General features: G+C 40.7%; 2 protein-coding genes across 2 annotated transcripts; both read right to left on the reverse strand.

The window, feature by feature from the left end:
* Positions 1 to 581: 581 nt before the first annotated feature.
* LOC306740658 (glutamine--fructose-6-phosphate aminotransferase [isomerizing] 1) lies at positions 582 to 15,919 on the reverse strand (the record flags this gene model as incomplete). Its single annotated transcript, XM_079222887.1, has 19 exons — positions 582 to 2,293; positions 3,655 to 3,816; positions 4,292 to 4,459; positions 6,558 to 6,685; positions 7,097 to 7,211; positions 9,003 to 9,160; positions 9,497 to 9,617; positions 9,829 to 9,926; positions 10,284 to 10,379; positions 11,591 to 11,754; positions 12,384 to 12,492; positions 12,577 to 12,656; positions 12,740 to 12,801; positions 12,891 to 13,025; positions 13,110 to 13,168; positions 13,283 to 13,405; positions 13,507 to 13,614; positions 14,471 to 14,578; positions 15,802 to 15,919. 19 exons carry the CDS (start codon positions 15,917 to 15,919, stop codon positions 2,249 to 2,251), a joined length of 2,157 nt encoding a protein of 718 aa, XP_079079013.1. The 3' UTR covers positions 582 to 2,248.
* A 547-nt stretch (positions 15,920 to 16,466) lies between these two features.
* Positions 16,467 to 22,807, reverse strand: nfu1 (NFU1 iron-sulfur cluster scaffold homolog). Its single transcript, XM_079222014.1, has 8 exons — positions 22,739 to 22,807; positions 21,231 to 21,331; positions 21,004 to 21,139; positions 18,678 to 18,744; positions 18,468 to 18,585; positions 18,327 to 18,390; positions 18,061 to 18,235; positions 16,467 to 16,820 (listed from the first exon to the last, which is right to left on the reverse strand). Exons 1-8 carry the CDS (start codon positions 22,795 to 22,797, stop codon positions 16,782 to 16,784), a joined length of 759 nt encoding a protein of 252 aa, XP_079078140.1. The 5' UTR covers positions 22,798 to 22,807; the 3' UTR covers positions 16,467 to 16,781.
* Positions 22,808 to 22,893: the final 86 nt, after the last annotated feature.

A 22,893-nucleotide genomic window follows, 5' to 3' on the forward strand; every position in this document is an offset into this window, starting at 1 on the left:
CAACCATGCTGAGGCTGAACGCATTCCTCTGGCTAACGCTGTGCTCTTCTCACGAGAGAGACTGGACCAACGCAGACTCAAACCGCTCCACCTGTGCGTCATCAAAGACCTTCAGAAACAACAGCTCAACTCCTTTGTGCTTTGGAAGAGGAAGAACTGTGAGGTGGCTGACGTCAGCGCTGCATGCCATGCCTGCACTCTGCCAATGTTTACGCTCTGTTAGCGTGACCATCTTGGCCCTGTCAACTTGGTGCAGTAACTTCAGATCCACTGTCTCCACCCTGATGACTTTGTGCCAATGCATCAGACCATTGTGGTCTACCTTCCACACTGTGATTGGTTACTCTACACAAGTACTCAAATCGTTTGGGATCTGTCATCACTCATAAGCAAACCCTAAATGTTTTGTGAATCTGGATTCCTATTACTACCTGTTTTTATTCTAATAAAATAAATGTGACATTTGCTGATCAGCGTAATCAAGCACAATGTTTGGCCAATTGTCAATATTTCAGGATGTGCATGCACACCCTGAACTGTACACTTCTCATCAAATGAGCTTCGACAATTAAAAGGGAAGTTACTTGACACTTTATTGCACCACTCCAACATTAACCTGACAGCGGTTGCTAGGATTCAGTGCAGGGTTCAGTTTATGCCTCCAGTCAAGAAATCTAACTCTGCTTAAAGCATGTATATGTGGGTTACAAAAGTACCTGTAACATTGTCCAGTTTCCAAACCCTTTCACTGGCTCAGGAGACGCTTGGGTGGTAACATGTGATGGACTTACAAAAGTAACGAGAAGAAAACAAAGACATTTGGATCACACACAGCTGGCATCTGACTTTCTATCTAAATAAACATCTTCAGAATAGTAATAATTGACATACTGCCATATAACTGTGTATATGCCCCCTTTAGACCTTCATACCACACAAGCTACCAGCATCAGTACATGTTTGGCTACAATATAGGATGAACATATCAAATATGTATGTTTTGGTATACAACTGCCAAAGCCATTGCAGATATTTTTGGTTTGACAGTATATTTCCAATGACAGTAACATTCACATTTCAAATCAAAGAGTAACTTCAACATAAAACTCATTTTTCTTTTGAAAAAAAATTAAAGAAAAGAAAGAAAAAAATAACTACAAATGGTCCCAATATTGCAGTAGTTGTGCTGGCAAGGTGTGGGTTTGGAACTGGGTGCAACTTCTACTTCAGGTTAGTAACTTCATCTCACTTAAATTATTTCAGTTTATAGCTTAAACTAGAGACCTGTGATCAGCAATGAGGTCAGCATAAGAATCCTTAAATTGTGAACAGATAGCTTTTAAGTACCAGTATAATGTACAGAGAAGGCTAAAGCAGAAACAGTGTACGGTAACAAAACAATCTCACACTCTGGTGTATGTGGCTTAGTAAACAAGGCCTATTCTAAATACAAAACACTACGTTTATAGAGAAGAACAAGCTTCTATAATCTACCCAGTAAGGATTTTACACAGCAGCGTATATTAACACGCTTTTCTGTGAGGAAGCTGTGTGTCCTCAGAAGAAGAGAGAAACTGAGTCAACACGGTTAAACTGCGCTACAATTACAAAGAAGCGATGACCTGTGGCTTTGGAATGATTTAAGACTGTCGGTTACTTCAACTGTGGAGTAAAGACACTTCAAATAATTAGCTGCCAAAGAAAAAAATATCCAAACTAAACTACAAATCCTTGCACTAAAGGAAAAAAGAGCCAGTAAGGTCTTCAAAACACAACTTCTGCCAGTTCGCAGAACGTTCGCAGAACGTTCGCAGAGATGGCTCAAGCAGCAGTTCGAAGATGCTCCCAGTGAGACAAACCAGCACAAATAAACATGGAGGGCACAGGATAAACCAAAATGGTCGTCAGTTGTTAGCTTCACAAACCCAAATGATGATGATGATGATGATAGTGAAAATATGTCAGTGTCAGCCCAGACCTTGCCACCACAGACAGAACTGCTTCTCTAACAATAATACGACAATGATGCCAAAAGGTTCTTGGAAAATAGAAGTGAGATACAGATAATGTGCAACAGTGAGATACACAACTGTTGAGTAAAAGATGGCATTAAAAAGACCCATGACACACGATACATAAACGGGACATTGTTTTCTCTTAGTTTCTGCATACAGACGCTCCCTCGCCATCTGTACACGTTGAATGTGCGTCCGCCAGGCTTTTGTTGTTATGTGATGATTGGTGCGGTTCACTCTACGGTCACAGACTTGGCCAGGTTTCTTGGACAGTCCACCTGTATTTAAACAGAGGGAGGTAAATTACTACATAACAAACAACAACAACCATATGGGTGAACAACAAGTAATAAGAGGTTTCTACTATTGACTAAATGCTACGGTCAAACTATCAAGTACGATTAAGCCAAATCTTAACAACAACCAGTGATATGGTGGCTTGACAGACTGATAATTCCCAAATCTTTGCTCCTCATCCCTGGCTTCAGATACTAGGACAAACTTAAAAATAAATAAATAACTAACGTGGGTGTTTAACAGAGCTATTTGCATGTAAATGTTTGTGTCTCTGTTAGAACAGCAGTGCAATTAAGCGTAATAATGAATAGTTATTGACATAAAAACAAGAGCTAACTGGGCGGCACAGTCAGGACCTCTCTCTGAAGTGCTCGAAAAGAAGTGTTACACGGAATATTTGCATTACTTAAGGTTAAGCTGTTTACTTTGATGCCCTGCACTAAAGCAAAGCCAGTGAAGTGAAAAGAAGAAAAAAAAAAAGATGAAAAAAACACAGGTAAAAAAACCTGTCCAATCAAGTAAAAAAATGAGATAAGATAATCTAGAAATGGAGAAAGAAATAATAATAATACAGATAACACTTATAATAGCCATAGTTGGTGTAACTGTGGCCGAACTGTGCCACGATCCCTCATATTATCACAGTCGAGAGACCCCTCACAAATCCTTCTCGTTTTCGTCCTGTGAATAAACTATAGCTCCCTCAGTTCATCTAGACTGGCTTGGAGATCTAGACAGCATCAGGCCGTTTGGAGGCAGAGTAGCGTCTATCAGTGTCTCTCTTCTGGCCGGGAGAAGCCATATCGTTCAGATTATGCCTGCGTGGTATAATAGTGTCCCGATCAGGGTGCCTCAGACTTACATAAACATCGTGGAGCTCTGGGCAGTTTTTTTCTGCACTAAAGGATTGCCAGAGATTTCTCTAACAATCCCACTGTGGTAGCGTATATCCACCAAGAACAGAACAAGCTTAAAGATTGTGTATCGATATGTAATGGTTACATATGCTCCAAGGCCTGAAGTCTGTCAAAATGACGGATTACAAGCCCACTTTATGAAGAAAAGTACGAAAAATAATTAAGATAAGAATATGAAAATGCTCTCACAGGAGTAATATTATTGTGACTATTTTTCACAGTGACCAGTATATGTAAACACTGACAAACTGACAATACTGAAAGCTTTTAGTTACAATGATGACTGCAGATGCAAATAGTGGAGATTTCAGAAAAGAATATTTTATAGCATTTTTTGTTTTAAGTAACAGGTGAGGTAATAAATCTCATCTAGTAAAAAGGTCATGATTATCAGTTACCACTGGGCCTGAAGGGACAGTACTTACGTCGTAACCTCGGAGGACAGCCAGGTGGAAGGAAAGCAGCTGCAGTGGGATGACGCTCAGGACGCCCTGCAGGCAGTCCACACAGTGAGGCACTTTGATGGTGCGGCTGGAGTTCTTAGCGGTCTCGTAATCGTCTTTGTCACAGATCACGATGGGGCGACCCTATAATATCAAACAAAGCAAAACATCTGTCAATCTGGTCCCAGTTGATTTTCACACCCCTTAAATCCACATCTGCCACAGATTACTAAAAGCAATGATGTCACACTGGAAAGAGCACCCCCCCCCCCCCCCCCCCCCCTTGTTTAATGAGGTGAAGGATCAGAGGTGTGGCACAGACAAGACTGTGAAAATCATCAAGTATTCACAGAGTTTAAAATTCAAATATGGAATTCAAGAATTATTCAGATGTTCTGAATCACAATGATTTCACAAAAAAACAACTTGCTTGTAAAATCAGAGTTCAAAAGAATTGACCAAGTCAGTTTCCATAACATAATATCTCCTGACCATTTTTGAGACCGAGTTATACATCTGCAGAGTCAATCACTTGGGTTCACCACTGCAACAGGATATTCAGGACTGTCGCTTCCTAAATATCACAAAATTTTTTCGGGAGGCCGTATATAGGTCTTACCTGGCGGGCAACAATCTGCTGCAGGGCGTTCTGACATTTGACATAGGTGTGGTCTCTCATGATGATCATGATGACTGGCATGAGTTTATCCACCAGGGCCAGGGGACCATGTTTCAGCTCTCCAGCCAGGATGCCTTCTGAATGCATGTATGTGATTTCCTTGATTTTCTAGACAGGATGAAAAACACCCATGAGTTAAAACAACTACTACTCTTTTAATACTTTAATTGAATGCCATTATTCAACTAGAAAATTTCACAAGTGTGGCTACTATTGCCGTAAGACGTCGCAATATATATACATTAGTAAGATGTAGTAAGAAGGTAGTAAGATGTGTTATTGAGGTATATATATATATATATATATATATATATATATATATACCAACATTAGCTGTGAGGGCTTGATGGTGTAAATATGAATGGGACAGCACTTTGCACAACATATCACGCAATTACATAAACAAATATTGTGTACAATTGTGTATTTATTTTCTATTTAATACAATAATCCTCATTTGCGCTTTATGTTAAGATGCAGTTAATTCGTAGACAGACAGGAGGCGTTACAATGCCCGAATATCTCCAAGTCATATGTGTGTGCAGATTTTCTACCAAACCATCTGTTAAACCCCAGATTGAGGCAAAAACATGCTCAAATCTCCAATATAGTACATTCACCGGAGAGGAAACAAGCAACCAAACGCACTGATATGCTTGAATAGTGTTATGACTTAATAATGTGAGCGTCAGTGGAGCTGTTAGTGCTGATTCAAAGTGACCGTATTAACACGTGCACGCGCACGCGCACGCGCACCCACACGCGCACCCGCACGCGCACCCGCACCCGCTCGGCCGTTCGCGCGTGCACACATAGACAAAGCTAACTGACTGTGTGTCAACACAAAGCTAACTTTGTGTTAGCTAACTTCATGCTAGCAATCAAATTCACTTCTTTGTATCTCCACTATGTTCACGAGACCATAATTACACACGCACACACAGTCAGCCATGACATAAGTTAACTTCCTGGTGGCATTAAATTCACTTGTCTCTCCCCCAAGAGCATTGTGTGCGTGTTTGTGTCTAACAATGTATGATATATAAGAATGAGTGTGTGAAACGTTTTTTGTAGAGTTTAAAATATGAGTGTCTTAAGACTGTGGATGTCAGCTGACCAATGTCAGTTGGCGCCTCCTGCGTTTGTGTCACCGGTTGTCGTGGTGACAGCCATGATTGGCTAACTTGAAGCAGCTGTGTCACTGTGTCACAGAGGGAGACAGGACTGTGGATTTAATGAGAAAACAACCTTTCAAACTATTGTATTTGACACACAACCGTGGATCCCATCGCGCAAATAATTCATGAGAAGCACAAGACTTCTGAGAACGTTTCCGTCTACTAAATATTTGTAAGGATTTAGAAATGAGAGCGTAACTTCAGTTTATAAAGTGCTCACGTTTCAGTCGAGAGAAAATTGTGGTCCGATTTAACATGGAGGTTGATGGAGCAGTTGGCCGGACTTCATGTCGCTTTCAGGCTTGCTGACAAAACAGTATTCGTTTGTTGGATTCCACGACACATGTGTACCACAAGCACAATATTTCCAAAGTTTTCATATATAAATTATGCCTAAAAAGTAAATATTGTGGAGTGAATGGCAAAATACAAATAGTTTTTACGCAAGAGTCGGAAGCTCCGCCGTGCTCTAGCGATGACATCACCACTCTAACCTGCGCCATACACACCCATTGTAAACTCTGATATGGTCCCCACATTTTCTTAAACTTGAACAATAATTACATAAAAACTGTGCTGTTGTGGGTATCAAAAAATGGCCAATGACACTCCAGACTTTTGTCAACGTTTTAAACTTTAAATAATTTCTCTACATTAAATTATGGTGAGTCACTATGGGCACAAAGATGAGTGTTTTTTTGGCTCTCTTCACGCCGAAATCCCATTCAAGTGAATGGGACAATTTCTCGCCGTTTTTCGGGCTTTTCGGGCTTTTCGGGAAAACGGCCGGTGGAATCTCCCGCACATTTTGATGTATATTGACGCATCTGATGCAGCTGAAGCCACACTTAATAAGGAGGAGTGAGATATATAGCCAGAGACAATTATTTATAAAATAGAAACAAATATATTTTTGCAATCTAGTATTACTTGTATAAAGCCCTCCAGAAACACCTGACATTATAAAGAAATTGAAAAAAGAAACAAATCAGTTGAAGCTGGTGGAAAATAAGGTTGTATTTGCTCACCAGTGCTCCTTCCAAGCAGGTAGCATAATGGTAGCCTCTGCCCATGATCAGGACACTCTTCTGTTGGTACAGCTCTGTTGCCAAATCCTGGATCTCATCATCCAAAGCGAGGACCTCTTTAATCAGATCTAACAGAAAAACAGATGGAATTAAAGATTTTTTTGAAAAGTGGCAAAGAAGAAGCACCAACATGCAAAATCATGAATAAAATACTGTCATATGCAGGAATGTGGTCTCAGACTCATAATGTTGAGAATGGGAGTGGCAGAGTGGCCAGACATTCTTCATTAGTTTACCATTAAGGACATTCCATCATACGATTTAGATTCAGAGAAGGACGTGAGAGCCTAGAGCCTAAAGCGCTCTCTTCTTCTGATCCCACCCTCATCACTTAGCTTCCTTTTCCAAGAGGATTAACAAAAATAAAAAACAGGCTTTAAGTGTACTTGATCACTACCCCGAGAGCCCCCTTTACATTGTAATCTCACATGTGATCAGAATTTCTTTTTCTGAACCAGAAGACTTGTGGCTTTATTTACCTGGAAGCACTCTCAAGCCCTGGATTATCTCTCGGCGTCTGGGCTGCATGGAAATCCTGTCATCGCACATCAAGAGTGCAAACATGATCAGGGCCACAAACTGGCTGGTGTAAGCCTGCAGGGCAAAGAAAAGCAGATTGCATGCGTTATTAAAGTTAGCATTATCAAAAGTCACATTTTTATACAACAGCTGTCTGATGATCCATGCATGGACGTAGAATGGTCACAACTACTACTGGACATTGCAGCATTGCTTGTTGTGACCAGATTACTAAAGATATAGTATTTTTCCTGTTATGCAGCTTTATTGAAAATAAATAGCAGCAACCATATCCTGACTAAAGCCTCTCTTTTAGTGGAGTTCTTGGAATCTGTGCTTCTCGTCTCCCAATTAGGATAGTAAACTCTGTCTCCAGCTAATGATCTGCACCAGATGAGAAATGAAGGAGAAGTGGGTTTTAGTTCCTTGCCAAGCAGCATGTGGCAACATATGTAATCCACATAGTAAACTGTTTTTTTTTGGTGTTCTTGTCACCAACTTTTTATGGGTTTCATGCACAACATGCCAATTGTAACCCTGCAATTACCCTTGTATATAGCTGAAACATGAAACACTTTCATGACACAGTTCTGGACTAGAAAACACATTTTGTAACCAGGTAAATTCTTTAAAGATACTGCTACATAATTCAGAAAACCACTCCCCTATTTAGTCAGTTGACCTGCAAGAAGGATTTGTCTTTTGGTAGCGTCAAAGTATTTTCTCTCCACATATTACATAAGTCTCGAATATGATCATAGGAATTGGAAAAGGCCATTTCCCTTTTTTCTTTTCCAGTTAAAACAAGGCATCTAATTAAAATGAAACAAAGAAAGTAGCTGCCAAATGGATGAATTTGAAATAACTTAGCAATACGGGTTCTCTATAGATTTGATGAGCAAGGTTGCCGTATTTGGTTGAGTTGGGTGTGGGTCTTTGGCCCAGCAAGCCAAGCAGAAAATGATGCCGTCTCTGAGGCGTGCTTTGGGGCTTTAGAGCAGCACAAGAGTCCCTGAGCCAAGCCCATGGGCTGGGCCAGAGAGGGACCTACTACACTCTCTTCACTAGCTGGGACTCCAGTACTCTTGAGTCCAAACTGGCAAAACCTTTTGGTTTTGAGAAGGGAGTGGGATGGTGAGGCGGAAAACAAAAAATCCTAGCTTTACACGAGTTGAGATGAGAATATCAACTCCCAAAGGGTTAAGAGTGGAGGAATATGTCAGCTTCCAGGAGGCAGGACCAGACTCACAATGGAGTTTTCCTCTTGATTTCATTCAGTGGCCGTTGAGTTCATTTATGAGATGATGCAACAAATTGCTGTACAGTTTCTTCAAACTCAGTATATAAAAAAGGTCAGTTCACCAACACATTGAACTCAGTTGAGAAAAACAGAGGGGCTTGATGAGTTAGCAGAATATGGTAATGTGAATATAAAAGCTGTTTACATTCCACTGAATTGTCACCAAGTGGCCTGTCCAAAAGTATTGGCAACCATCCCCCAGGGACAAGTTAGCCAATTGGCAGGTGTGAATCAATCAATCAAAACAAAGGCTGTACTAACGATTATTTTCCTATTCCCTTAGTCAATAAAATATTGTAAACAAAATTAATTAAAAAAAATGTCCAAGAGCCTGAGGCCAAGACCAAAAGTTAAAGTTATTCAATGTCCGATCACAGAATAGAAAGAAAAAAAGCACATTAACATTGAAGCTGGAACCAATACATCTTCTAAGTCTGGGAAAGAGGAAAACAAAAATGTTATGCCTTCTTCAGATAAAGGGTTAGATCGCACACAATGCAATGTCTGTAGATACTGTGGACATTTCCCAGATATGGCAGCTTGCTGGTACATAAAAACAGGCTAACCTTGGTGCTGGCTACTCCAATCTCAGGCCCGGCATTGATGTGGACTCCGCAGTCGGTCTCCCTGGAGATGGAGCTTCCCACTGTGTTGGTGATGCCCACAGTCAGAGCTCCTCTTTCCTTACAGTAGCGCAGGGCCAAGAGGCTGTCAGCAGTCTCCCCTGGATAATTGTCAGTAATAGAAAAACATAGCAGTTCATGAAATATAACAGTTCTGACAGTAAAATATTGTTGATTTATTAGTTTTTTAGGAAATGGGTTTTGCACCATACTGGACTGATTTGAAACAACTTCACAAAAGAAACACACTCAATATATCACAAAAAACCTCCACACATTTAGAAGACTACAGCAGAACAGATGCAGGAAACGCAATTGTACTGCATAAGTGCATGCAAAGAACAGACTCAAGATGAACACAAATAAAGAGAAACATCAACGGAAACCAGATTGGCCCCAATGGATGTAAAATGGAAAAATGGCACCGGCCACCCCACCTGATTGGCTGATGAAGAAGCAGACGTCGTCTCGGAAGACGGGAGTGTTTCTGTCCAGGAAGTCACTGGCAAGCTCCACCATGACAGGCAGCTCGGTTAGCTCCTCCAACACCTGGCGGGTCTGGGAAAGCAACAGAGCACTACTCACCATCATTCTGTTAAAACAAGCCAGTGGAGCTCAGAGCTCAGAGTTAGCACACAAAGCTCACACCTGTGTCCACAATACAGACATCTACTGGTCTGATGGATTCAATGTGGATGGCAAGACAGACGTGTTTCCATTATGTCCATTACCATTAAAGAAAAAAAAGCATTTGAAGGTGGCTACTCACTGCTACCCCTGCATGGTAGCTGGTTCCGCATGCAATAAGGATAAGTCGCCGACACCTCTGGATCTCTTTGATGTGGTCCTTCAGTCCACCCAGTATCACTGAAAAGCAAAATGAACAGCTAACCCATCATTCTGCTCCATTATTTTCAACCTCATTCAAAAAGTGCCAAAAGCACACATGTGAGAATGTTTTAAGAAAATTATTGTTGACAAGTTACTTTAAGAATTTAGCTGTTTTACATGTGTGTAGCTCAGTAAAATCTAGTCAAGCACTGTGAAACATTTAACTACTTTTATGTTGGATACAAACTCAACTTCTCTTGTTTTAAACGTTTGATATTATGACATGTAGTGATATGCAGGCAACCAAAATGATCAATGTGTTCATGCAGGCATACATGAAAATAGTGCATTTATATATGTTTTATTACAACAATGGCCACTGAGAAAACTAACCTGTGTTGTTGTCGAAGTTCATTCTCCCCCTCATTGTATTGAACACAGACTCTGGCTGCTCAAAAATCTCCTTCTGCATGAAGGAGCTGAAGTTGCCTGTGGAGGGAGGATGTCAGGGGAATATTACACTAATACAAAACATAACATGTAAATTCCTCTTCAGAACACAGTAATGGACTTTTTATAAAGTGTGCCGTCTGAGAAGGGTCTTGTTCACACATTAAGGGCATGAAAACAAAAACAACAAGCTCCTGGAGAAGCAAGAAGATCTTTACAACGTTTTATGAATAAAATCAGGCTTCTCTGGAGGGAGTTACTGTCTTTTTGTTGCTATATTAACCTATTCAGAGCCACAAGGTAAGTAGTTCCTTAAATGAAGGAAAACAAACATGAGACATGATAAGGGTTTCACCATTAATAATAAACTGACACCAAAACATGCAAGCGTTTTTCAGCCTGCCACTGACAGCAATTCAGGTCATGCGATTTAGGTTATTCAGCAGAAAGACTCCAGAAACTGAAACGGAGGAGAGAGGCTGAGTAATGACAGGACCACAAAGGAATGTCGAGAGCAGCCAATATCAGTTTACATCTGCCCTCTGCTGGATGACTGAGGAAGAGTCAATGGACAAGTCAGAAATAAAAAACCTTCTTATTTTGAATTGTGTCATTCAGCTATAAGAGTGTTCACATCCATATTGGATGAACAGTGAAAGGCATGCCTCTCTTTTTAATCAAAGTTCCCCAATCTAATGACATAGCAGCAGGCTAATACTAACTCATTAATTGTGTTCCCCTTTAGAGCTGCAATAATTAGCTATTTGGGGAACTCTGTTTAAAACGTGCTCCAATCCAGACACCGTTCATCCAATATAAATTTAAATATTCTCAAATTAAAGCAGAAATGTATACTTAAAGCTTATTATCCTTGGTTTAATTCTAAATTATATGTGCGAGAGTACAAAGCAAAAATCATTACATAATGACTGCACTATAAATCAACTCAGGCTCAGAGAGGGAAGGCGAGGGTGATAAACTCCTGCAACTCAGGGGTCATTTTAGTGACAGTGGCTTCCCTGGGGGTGGGACTGATCCAGAAGGGTTGTAACTAGCTGGATGATAACAAGGATGGCCTTAGGGCTGGATGTCAACAGTTCAAACAGTCTCCCATTAAGACTTACACAATAATAACAGGGTTCATGACAAAATGCAAGGCAGTTCAACAATGATTTATTTAAAGATTTGTGCAGGGGGGAAATGTATGATAGGGAGAACATTAATAGATCAAAGGATGGCCTTCCACTCACCCTTCATGATCTGCTGTAGCTCCATCTGCAGGGTTTGGATGGCACGTGCTGGATAGTCTCCTGCCGTGCGCTTTATCCTGTGGATGGACAGCCGGCCTTCCACCACGGCAGCCACATCATCATCCTCCAGGAAGATCACCCGATTTGTGTGCTCAATCACTGCACTGTAGAGACGAGAGAGACAGAACAAAAACACCATCAAACATTTGGTTTATTAGGGCTGTACCCAAATCAGAATCGGATTTGGCTGATCAATACGAATATTCAAATATTGGCTCCTTTTTTGGGGGGATATGACAATCCAAAAATCCATGTGGCCCATCAGTTTCATAATTAACTGAAAATATTTTTATAATTCTCCACACGTGGCGAAGTCTGCCATGGCATTCAACTCGGCGGGTCAGGGACGTTCGTTCAGAGTGGGAGGATCCACTCATGAGATCTCTTGTGAGCTTTAAAGCACCCTTTGCTTGGACCCCGCTGCTTCCCAAGGGCTGTGGACTTAGCAACTGTCAACTGCGGTGGACTGTCCTCAGTGGGTGTCTGAGGTGATGTCTGCAACCCACCATGTTTAAATTGTTTAAAATATAATTTCTTCATAGATCTAACCTCTAAAATAAAATGACAACCTGACAAGTCGACTGAGGGAGTACCAATGAAGTATTTGAGTTATCGACTTTCGGGGGGCAGCTTTTATTCTGCACAGATGAAGGTAAGACACATGTAATTGGGGAGGATGGAAAACCTTTGAATGCCAGACAAAGTGGATGCAGAGATACAGGTATCAGCTTACCTTGCATCAGAGGCAAAGTAATACTCCACAGATTTCTCATCCACAGGGAACAAGCAGGTATCCTGGTCCACCCTGGGTATGGTACTACAGCCCTTCTTCTCTTTCGCACCTGAGGGAAAAAAGAAAGGTCCCAGTCACACTTTGGCAATCAAACATGGACAAAATCTGACAAAAAACAGAAGTTTTAACTTACAGGAGCGGTAAAGCACAGGAATATGATCCGTGGACAGCTTGTGATCACTCCTCACTCCCATCAGCAGGGGACTCCCCCTCCTGCACAGCAAAATGTATATGAACCAACAATACTTTAATCTGTAATAACTAACAACAGTTTGACAGCATCAGTGAGAGTGTACCTTGTGCCAACCGCCTCTCCAGGGTAGTGAACACTTTTGAAGACCAGGGCAAAAGCTCCCTCCTGGCAGTTAGAAGAACAAACTTATCAGACAGGCTCTTTTATCTGCTAATCACTTCAACAACAGTATGTGTGCATGAGTAGGTCCTTACCAGCTGCTGAGTCACCCGTTCTACCAGCGTAGCGAAACTGATGTCATCATTCTCCCGGTTGTCAAACATGTACTTCACCAGCTTGGCGATGGTCTCTGTGTCAGTCTCCGACTCAAACTCATAGCCTTTGCTTTCCTGTGGAGATGGAAAGAGAGTTAATCATGTCTATTGGCAGAGTGATGAAAACGTGTCTAAAGTTTATGATAAATATTTGCTCACCAAAAATTTCCTCAGGTCTTTGTAGTTGGTGATAATGCCATTGTGAATGACGATGAACTCTGCAGACCAGAAAGATTGTCAAAACACTTTAAGATATCAAGATACCTGCAACCAGGTCTAAAAGGGGACTGAGCTGTCAGCTGTGTGTAGTGAGCATTTAAAACAAAACTGACCGTTGGTCTTGTCAGACCGATGTGGATGGCTGTTAACTGGACTTGGTACACCGTGGGTAGCCCAGCGGGTGTGAGCAATGCCGAGATGAACATCAAACTCCACATCCAGGTCAATATCCTGCTCTGAAGGCCAACACATACAATATTCAGTATCCCACAGTTTATAGAATGACAAATCGACAAGGCATCATTTGCTAATGGTTGCTTCATGGCACTGGGCTTACTGTTGATCTCCTCATCAAGAGACTTCACTTTTCCACGTTGCTTGATCAGTCGGATGGACTTTGCATTCGACTCCCAGTCCTTGCCATTGCCACCATCTATTCCCACACCTAACAAAATACAATAAAAAAATAAATAAATTACATGTGAAATACAGTGATCACAGGTCCTTAATTATAAAAGAAGAAAATATATATATATACACACCACTAATGGAGCTAATTCATTATGTGAAGTTAATTTGTGTTTTATTCTTGTCTTAAAGTTGTTTTCCACGTGTTGGTAGAGTGTTGTTATCTTGAAATTAAATTATTAATATATATATATATATATATATATATATATATATATATATATATATATATATATATATATATATATATATATATATATATATATATATATATATAATTAATTTTTGGTCCGTCCTAATGAACAGTAAGATGGCGCTTCAAGATGCTGGTAATCAAAAAACATGAAGAGAAACTGTGCTAAAAAAGCATGAAATCAGTGATTTGCAGGACAGATTCCTTCCTATCTATCTATATATTTGTGGTTTTATATATAAATAAAAGTGGTAATTTATTTATATATATATATATATATATATATATATATATATATATATATATATATATATATATATATATATATAAATAAATAAATAAGCTATTACCACTTTGCAAGTGATGTCTGTTTTTTGTGGCCTAATGTCAGACCTGAATTTCAAGATAACAACATTCTTAACAAACAAAATAAACAACACATCAAGTGTGATTGATAAGACAATTCTTATGGTGTATTAATTATCACATTATAATGGACACGCTGTAAATACCATCAACAAATTGGTGGCATTAATCGAAAAATAAGTGTTTTGCAGGCAGACAATGAGGAGACAGTCAAGGATATAGGCCTGATAATAAAGTGTGTGTTGTTGATAAGAGCCTTTTCCATCTTTCTCACCAGCTGAGTCGTAGCCTCTGTACTCCAGACGGTGCAGACCTTTGAGGAGAATCTCAAGGATCTCACGGCGACTCCTTGGCACTTGGTAGTTGAGATAGGCAAAGATTCCTGGGAAGAGGAAGGAACAACATTTCAAGATTCAGAGCTGTGTTTGTATGTAAATAATATCTGCCCTCTTAAATATACCTTTTTTTTGTTAATTAGCCAAAGGGATGCAGGAAATACAGCCCTGTTAAATAGCTAAGCACTAACAGACAAACAAATATAGAGCCAGAGGTCTGGTTGGTTTAACAGAGCATTCATTCAGAGCAGCAGGTGTAAAGGGAAAGTGTAGTGTAGGCAAACATTTGGCCAACCGCTGCTTCTCTTTATATTAATAGAGACGCATTTGTTTGTATAGCCTAAGAATACCAACTAAGGCTAGTCTATCTGTTCCGATAGGCGTAATCAGAGATTGTAGTGACAGTGATGGGAGACAGAGACGCTTCAGTCATCAGAGGATGACCAGGCCAGACAACGTGCGACAAGGACAGATACTAGCGTAGCATCTCCACTACTGATCACGGCAAAGGGACTCATTTCTTAGGTGCATTTACTACAAGTCAAACGTTAGTGTACGGGTGATACATCAAAGCCTATATGGCCACTTCTTGTCACGCTTTAAATTGTAAAACACAAAAAGTATTAACGACTTCAATCAATGGAAATATTAACAGATAGCAAAAACCATTTATCGCTAAATCAACCAATCGGAGTGACAGAGGTTTAGTGGGACGTAAAAAGTTACCCCATGGACGTCACAAGATGCGTGAGCAGGAAGCATCACTTTACCATCACTCCCAGAAATCGACTTGCGAACAGTGCCTAAACATTGTTAACTTCAAATACACATAAGGCGTGTCACATCAACGTTACGGTACTGAAACAGTGGCTGCTGAATAATTGGCTCGCTGACAGCATCAGCAGCACCAGCTCACGTTAGCTAACACAGGTTAGCCTCCCCTAGCTAGTTTCAGCTGACTAACGGTAGCTCCTCTAACCTAACGACCAGAGCGGTATTTCAGACTGCTGCTCTGGTAAATATGGAATATGGTACTGGTACTTCCAACCAAACGATATACATGTCAAATGTGTTCAGTACTCACCACACATGTCTACAGTTCGGCCGCCAGTTACAGCTGCTTGGATTGCCTGTCATATATTGACCTCGCCTCCTCTGTTTTCATTGACGCAGAGCCAACCACCTTCTTCGATGGCGCATTCTGATTGGTCGAGCGGCCTGTCAGTCACGTTACACCTCTCCGCTATGCATTGGCTTCACTCGGCCGAACCGGAGTTGGCCGCCTGCTCTCGACTCAGGCACTCCTGACGTGGCATCAGGATGCAGATCCGTGGACTGGATAGCCGGCCAAACCTGCTGCTGCTATTCAGCCCACCTAAAGTCAACATTACTAAGCAATGGCCGGCCTGTTCTCCCTGTCAACTGCAAATTAATGTAGAATCTTGTAAAACAATGCAACACTATAACTAATTGTCGATTAACGTTTAGATTAAATGACTAGGGTTATACAAATACTACTATATCTCCTGTTTTAAGTCCTCTAGCTACACACCTTTTTTAAATGTATTTTTCAATCACTAACATTCTGTTAATGTTTTCAAACCGTGCAAAATCTTAGTGACAGCCCTGTCAGTAATCTCTAATATGACATAGCATATTACATTTGTGATGACAGGCAACAGATGCTGCTCTTTGCATTTGTCAAAAGTATTTCTACATGGAAAATGACACAGATACATACATGTACAGGATATGTCTCTCATATATATATATATATATATATATATATATATATATATATATATATATATATATATATATACACAAATGTGTTGATATATATGCCATTTAATAATGATAATACATAGTATATACATACATAGTATAGTATGATTATGTTACAAAGTTACATTATGTTATGCAATATTGTGATAATGTGATTAGATTAAGAGGCAGGACTGTCATAACATATTTCAACAATCTTTATTTATATACATACAGCATATGTTTTGACTAGTGACTGATTCAAAAGGTGTAACAATGTGAAATAAATACAATTTATTGCAGCTCTAGTCATCAGTTCGTATTTCTGAGCTCTTTTTGCAGAAAATGGTCACCAAATCAAAGATATCATCTGGATGAATGATGATGACAGCTATGCTATACACAAGCTCATTTTATTGCAACTATGGCTTGCAGTAAAGAAGGAGGCCGGGGGAGGGAGGAATGCGTAAATGGTTTCAGTGCAGTTCAAACTTGAGCAGCCTCCTCCTCATCCTCGTCCGTCACCTGTAGGAAAAAATAACAAGGTCAGTTAACACTTTCAAGTAGCACTGACTTTTCCCACCACATAATGCTGATCTAAACTTCCAGTTAGATGGTTCCTGTCACAGTACGATTCTGAAAAGCTGTTTAATGCATTCATTTCCAGGAGACTAGATTACTCTAATGCGCTTCCTTCGTTTAATAAACTATTATTAATGAAAAACAAAAAGGTATTTTAACTTCTCTTCACTGGCTCCCAGTAAAATAAATAATCAATTTTAAAATACTTAATGATAAGATTATACTTAATCTATAAATGGCGTAATTACTTCCTACATCAGTGGTTCTTAACCTCGGTTCGATCGAACCCCAGGGGTTCGGCGAGTCACTCTCAGGGGTTCGGCAGGGGTCAAGACACACATAGTATAGCCCGGTTCACACGAGCGCTGACATCTTTGCTCAAGTAGTTGCAGATCTGATTTCAAGCCCAGCAAAATTCAGCCTCCAACTCGACGAGACCATCGCCGTTTCCAATCTAAGCCAGCTTGTTGTATTTGTGCGCTATATGAAAGACGACGAGATAAAATAAGATTTTTTATTTTTAGTCAATGTGAAGAAACTCGTGGATGACTTCAGAGACAATGGTCTTTTGTGGAATGTGGTTTCCTGCCCTGCCGGCTGGTTACCTGCCCGGTTGGCTGGTAGACATGAAAACTAAGAAAAGGAACAGACTTTGTTGCGAAAATGCTATGAGAGTAGCACTTGCCAAGGTGAAGCCGTGCATTTATGAACTTTTATCTGAAAGGCAACAGCAAAAGTCACATTGATTTGCAGGAAATATTCATTGAGTTATGTTTTTGTGTGAAATTCATGTTCTGTTGGTTTTGTTCTTTGAACACAGTGATTTTGTGTGCAACTGATGCATGGTTAATTTTGTGCACTAACAAAATATATACCTATGTTTTGAAGAAATCATATTTTATTTTTTCCAATTACGAAGGGTTCGGTGAATGCACTGATGAAGCTGGCAGAGTTCAGTACCTCCAATAAGGTTAAGAACTACTGTCCTACATTGTTGAAGACAGCTAGAATTAATGACAAGGCATGTTCCATTATAAACGGTTATTCAATCATACAAAGTAATACAAAATACAGTTCTTATACAAGTGACAAAATTACAACATAAAACATTGTTTTTAAAGTCTTGGCTGCTCTGAAATGTATCTAGCATGTTAAATACATATCCTCTGGCAGGAAAACAAACCTGCTCCACTGATTCAACTTCGGGGACGTAAAACTGCAGCATGTTTTGGATTCCACTCTTCAAAGTAACCATGGAACTGGGACAACTGGTGCAGGAGCCCTGCAGTTTCAGTTTTACAATGCCGTCCTCAAACCCCCGATACACAATATCACCTCCATCCTCCTGCACTGTTGGCCTGGGGAAGAAAAACACAAGTGTGGAGAAAGGACCGGAAGTTGTATTGCATGAAACAGATGCAGATATAATATTAGATTGCATCTTCACACCTTATTCGAGTATCCAGCAGTTCTTTTATCATGGCAACTACTTCATCGTCATCATCTGATGGTGCTGAAAAGACAAGTGAAGTTGTCTTAACATTTTGTCTTTTTCAGTGTTTTCCCCGCACAGCTGGTAGAAATCCTTACCTGTATCTGCACTAGGTGTGCTTTCCTCATTGACCACAGGAAGTCCAGAAGTGAAAAAGTCCATAATGGCAGCAAATACATCGGGCTTAATAACTTTCCATTCCATGTTTTCATCAGACTAAACAGAGACAGAAAGGCAACAAGATATTCTTAGCAATGACAATATAATGTGCTTCACTTTGAGGTTCATGTAAACTTGACCTGGTTTACCCTTGATATGGTGATAAAGTCGGGGCCCAGGAAGACACTCTTGACTCCCTCAATCCTAAATAGCTGTCTGAAGACAACACAGAACGTTACGGATTTCTATTTACATTTGGAATGAAATACAAGGTTTTTGACACTTAAAACCTAAAAAAAATTAAAAATTAAAAATATTAAAAAAAAACAAGGCTATACGACCCAAACCAACCAATTGTAAATACTATGCTTAAAAACTAAAAGAAAATGTCCAAAACATACATAATATCTATGATTAAAAAGTAGCAAACAATTTAATAAATATTAAAGCATTGAAACTTATCAATACTCAATATTTGAAACCGCTTCAATACTTGATTCAGTATCATGACAACATTACAATGCTACAAAATAAAAACATCAACTTAACAGGCGATTCCAAAATGATTATATATGATAATAATAATAATAATAATATATAAATCATTTTAAAAACAGCAGAGTATATCACACTTCTAATCTCTAATCCCTCTCCACCCTTCTACAAAGCCACTTTGTTGACTACTTTACAAAAAAGATAGATGACATACGCTCTTCATTTACTCATCCATCTTCTTCTAGAAATACACCTTCATTAACTTCATCTTCTTCCCCTTTGCTTTCCTCTTTCACCCCTGTCTCCCAATCAAGTTCGTACCTTAGTAACCTCGGCCCGCGCAACCACCTGCCCCCTTGACCCCATCCCATCTCCCATTCTCCAGTCCATTGCTCCTGACCTTCTTCCCTTTCCACCCATCTTATCAACACCTCTCTCTCAACCGGCTGTTTCCCTGACTCTCTGAAGGAGGCAAGAGTTAACCCTCTCCTGAAGAAACCCACTCTCACCCCGTCTGAAGTCAACAACTACAGACCTGTCTCTCTCGTTCCCTTTCTTTCCAAAACTCTGGAGTGAGCTATCTTTAACCAAGTCTCCTCCTTTCTCCACCAGAACAACCTTCTGGACCCTCATCAGTCTGGATTCAAGGCAGGCCACTCAAGAGAGACTGCCCTCCTTGCTGTCTCTGAACAGCTTCACACTGCTAGAGCAGCCTCTCTCTCCTCTGTCCTTATCCTTCTAGACCTTTCTGCTGTCTTTGACACAGTGAACCACTAGATCTTTCCTCCCTCCAGGACCTTGATATCACAGGCACTGCACTCTCCCTCTTCTCATCCTACCTCAACGACCGCACCTATCGGGTAACTTGGAGAGGATCTGTGTCTGAACTTTGTTCTCTCACTACTGAGGTCCCTCAGGGCTCCGTCCTGGGTACTCTCCTCTTCTCTCTGTACACCAACTCTCTCGGCTCCGTCATACGCTCGCATGGCTTTTCCTACCACAGCTATGCTGATGACACCCAACTGATCCTCTCGTTTCCCCAGTCAGAAACAAAGGTAGCAGCACTAATCTCTGCCTGTCTGACTGACATCTCTCAGTGGATGTCCGCACACCACCTGAAAATTAACCCTGACAAAACTGAACTACTTTTCCTTCCAGGAAAAGGCTCTCCCACCCACAACCTCACTATCACCTTCAACAACTCAGTGTTGGCACCGACTGCCAGGAACTCGACAGTCAGCTCTCCCTGACTGCCAACATCACCGCAACAACACGTTCCTGTAGGTTCATGCTGTACAACATCAGGAGAATACGTCCCCTTCTCACCCAGAAGGCGGCACAGGTTCTCGTACAGGCTCTGATCATCTCGCGCCTTGACTACTGTAACTCCTTCATGGCAGGGCTACCTGCTAGTGCCATTCGCCCTCTGCAGCTCATCCAGAATGCAGCAGCTCGACTGGTCTTTAACCTCCCGAAATTCACCCACTCCTCTCCTCTCCTCTCCTCTCCTCTCCTCTCCTCTCCTCTCCTCTCCACTCCACTCCACTCCACTCCACTCCACTCCTCCGCGACCTTCACTGGTTACCGGTGGTTGCCCGCATCCGCTTCAAAACATTGGTAATTGCATACCGTGCTACGAACAGATCGGGTCCAATCTACATCCAGGACATGGTCAAACCGTACACTCCGACTCGTTCGCTCCGCTCGGCTTCTACCAATCGACTTGTAACTCCGTCACTGCGAGCTAAACACTCAACAAAGTCTCAACCTGGTATGGCAGGTGAAGAAATCTTACCAAACACAAATGCAACTATTAATTACGAAGGCTGCATTCAAATTCGGAGTGAGATGCCAGGAATACAGCCAACACCAATATTATAATTTAAACCTGTGCTTTTCCTGCTAATGTGTATCAATGCCTGCTGTGGAATCAATGTATTACTCTCCATTCAGTAACCTGATATTTAAGAAGTCATATACCTGGCTAAGGGTGAGCAGTGAGCGTCCCGAGGCCCTGCAAAATTCATAGTCCCTGATTCAAGAACTGTGCGGCCAGGCAGAAACTTAAGGCTGTTTGGATTTGGTGTGTCCTGGGTCTGCACAAACATTGTCCTTCCTGGAAGGAGAAAAGACATAAAGACAAGAATGAAGTCATACATAGTGTTTTTCAAGTTAGACAGCTATAAGGATGCTGCATGCATACAAACCAGGAACAACCCAATGAGGGTTTTGTGGCCATCTGTTTGGGACTGCTGTGTTATGTGAAGGCCAGTGTAATCCGGCGCTCTGATAGCCAATAACTGCGAGACTGACACACCACAAAAGAGAGATTTAAAGGGTTACTACAGCAAACATTACACTTTAGTAACAACTTTATGCTGCTAAAAACTGAATAATAACTGCTCATGAAAGCATGTGTCATCCCCACCATGTGGGAGGGAGTTACAGATTCAAAGAGGAATCAGTTGTGTAAAGATAATTCACTCGAAGCCTTTTGTGAACAGTGATAATACAACACGTAATTCCTCTGTAGCAAGAGTAAGGGCAATATGTAAACTAACCCTGCAAGGATTCATGTAGCACATATTATGTTTAATCATCATTTATCTTTGACCTTGACAAGGAGGAGTCACAATACATGTCTGTGTTTGACTAAATTATATGAATAGGATTTTATTATAAAGCACCTTTAAATTCAGAATGTTGTGATTACTGGCATTACAATACATCCAGATATACACCATGGGATATAAATGATCATATTTGTGTGGCACAGTGGTGCTGGCGCCTCAAAGAAATTGCAGGTGTCACACCTGCCGGTAGGCTGGGACATTTCCCCTCTAAAAACATGCAGCTTAGGTTAACTGGTGACTCTGAATTGCCCGAATGCTTGAATGGGAGTATGAATGGTTGTCCATTTGTATGTGTCAACCCTGAACTAGATATCTAGATGGTATTATACATTTGGCATACATATAAACCACAAACTATTTCAAAACTATATTCACCACATGTACTATGACAATCCTACAAAATGATTGGTCCAGCCATAAGTCACATGGTTATTTGAATGGTGATCACTTCTGGAGGTTACAAGATTACAAGATTGATACAGCTTCACATCAGATAGGGGACACTGTGCATACACCGGCATAGTCAAGTAACTAGGAAAAACCCACTTCATTGGATAACTTTTTTTTTTTACATGCATTAAGGTTTATGTTCTAACAAAACAACTCCAAATATGAAATCAAAGTTACACTGAGAAGTTTAGTAGGAGACAAGATCTCAATCCGCTCGAGTATTTGTGGCAGCTTGCTATTTCCTCACAGAGTCCATGAAACAGACTGAATTTAAGCACTATAGTAAACTATAGTTTGACTTGAAGGGGGCGTGTTTATTTATATACGTAGCGTTCATGTTGTTGGACTGAGAGAAGTGTTTATAGTACGGCATTCATTGAACAAACACACTTTGAGAACTGTCTGTCTCATATTTTAGGAGTTAAAACAGTAAAAGACACGTACATTACATCACGCTGCTCTAATAAGTAAGAATCCTTGTGCGTCACACTGCAATTTAGCCAGCTAACTGGTAGCTAGCTGTTAATAGTTAACGTGTCTGGTACGTGAGAGGTCAATGCATTCGTGCAAGCATTAAACAAATAAAATGAGAAAACATCGCACTCTCACAACTGACGGACAGTTAAACTTACGGACGTGAAATCCTTGCTGAAATACCCAACAACCTGCCGACCTGCCTGTAAGACGCCATGTTTGTTTTGGTGACCCACAAACAGGAAGTAGTGTCTTCTGTCTGCGGAAGTGACGTATATTATTGTGCGTTTGCTGTAGTTCTCCCCTTAACGTT

The sequence above is a fragment of the Taurulus bubalis genome (genome assembly GCF_910589615.1).
Source record: "Taurulus bubalis genome assembly, chromosome: 8".
In the NCBI taxonomy this organism is placed as follows: Eukaryota; Metazoa; Chordata; class Actinopteri; order Perciformes; family Cottidae; genus Taurulus; species Taurulus bubalis.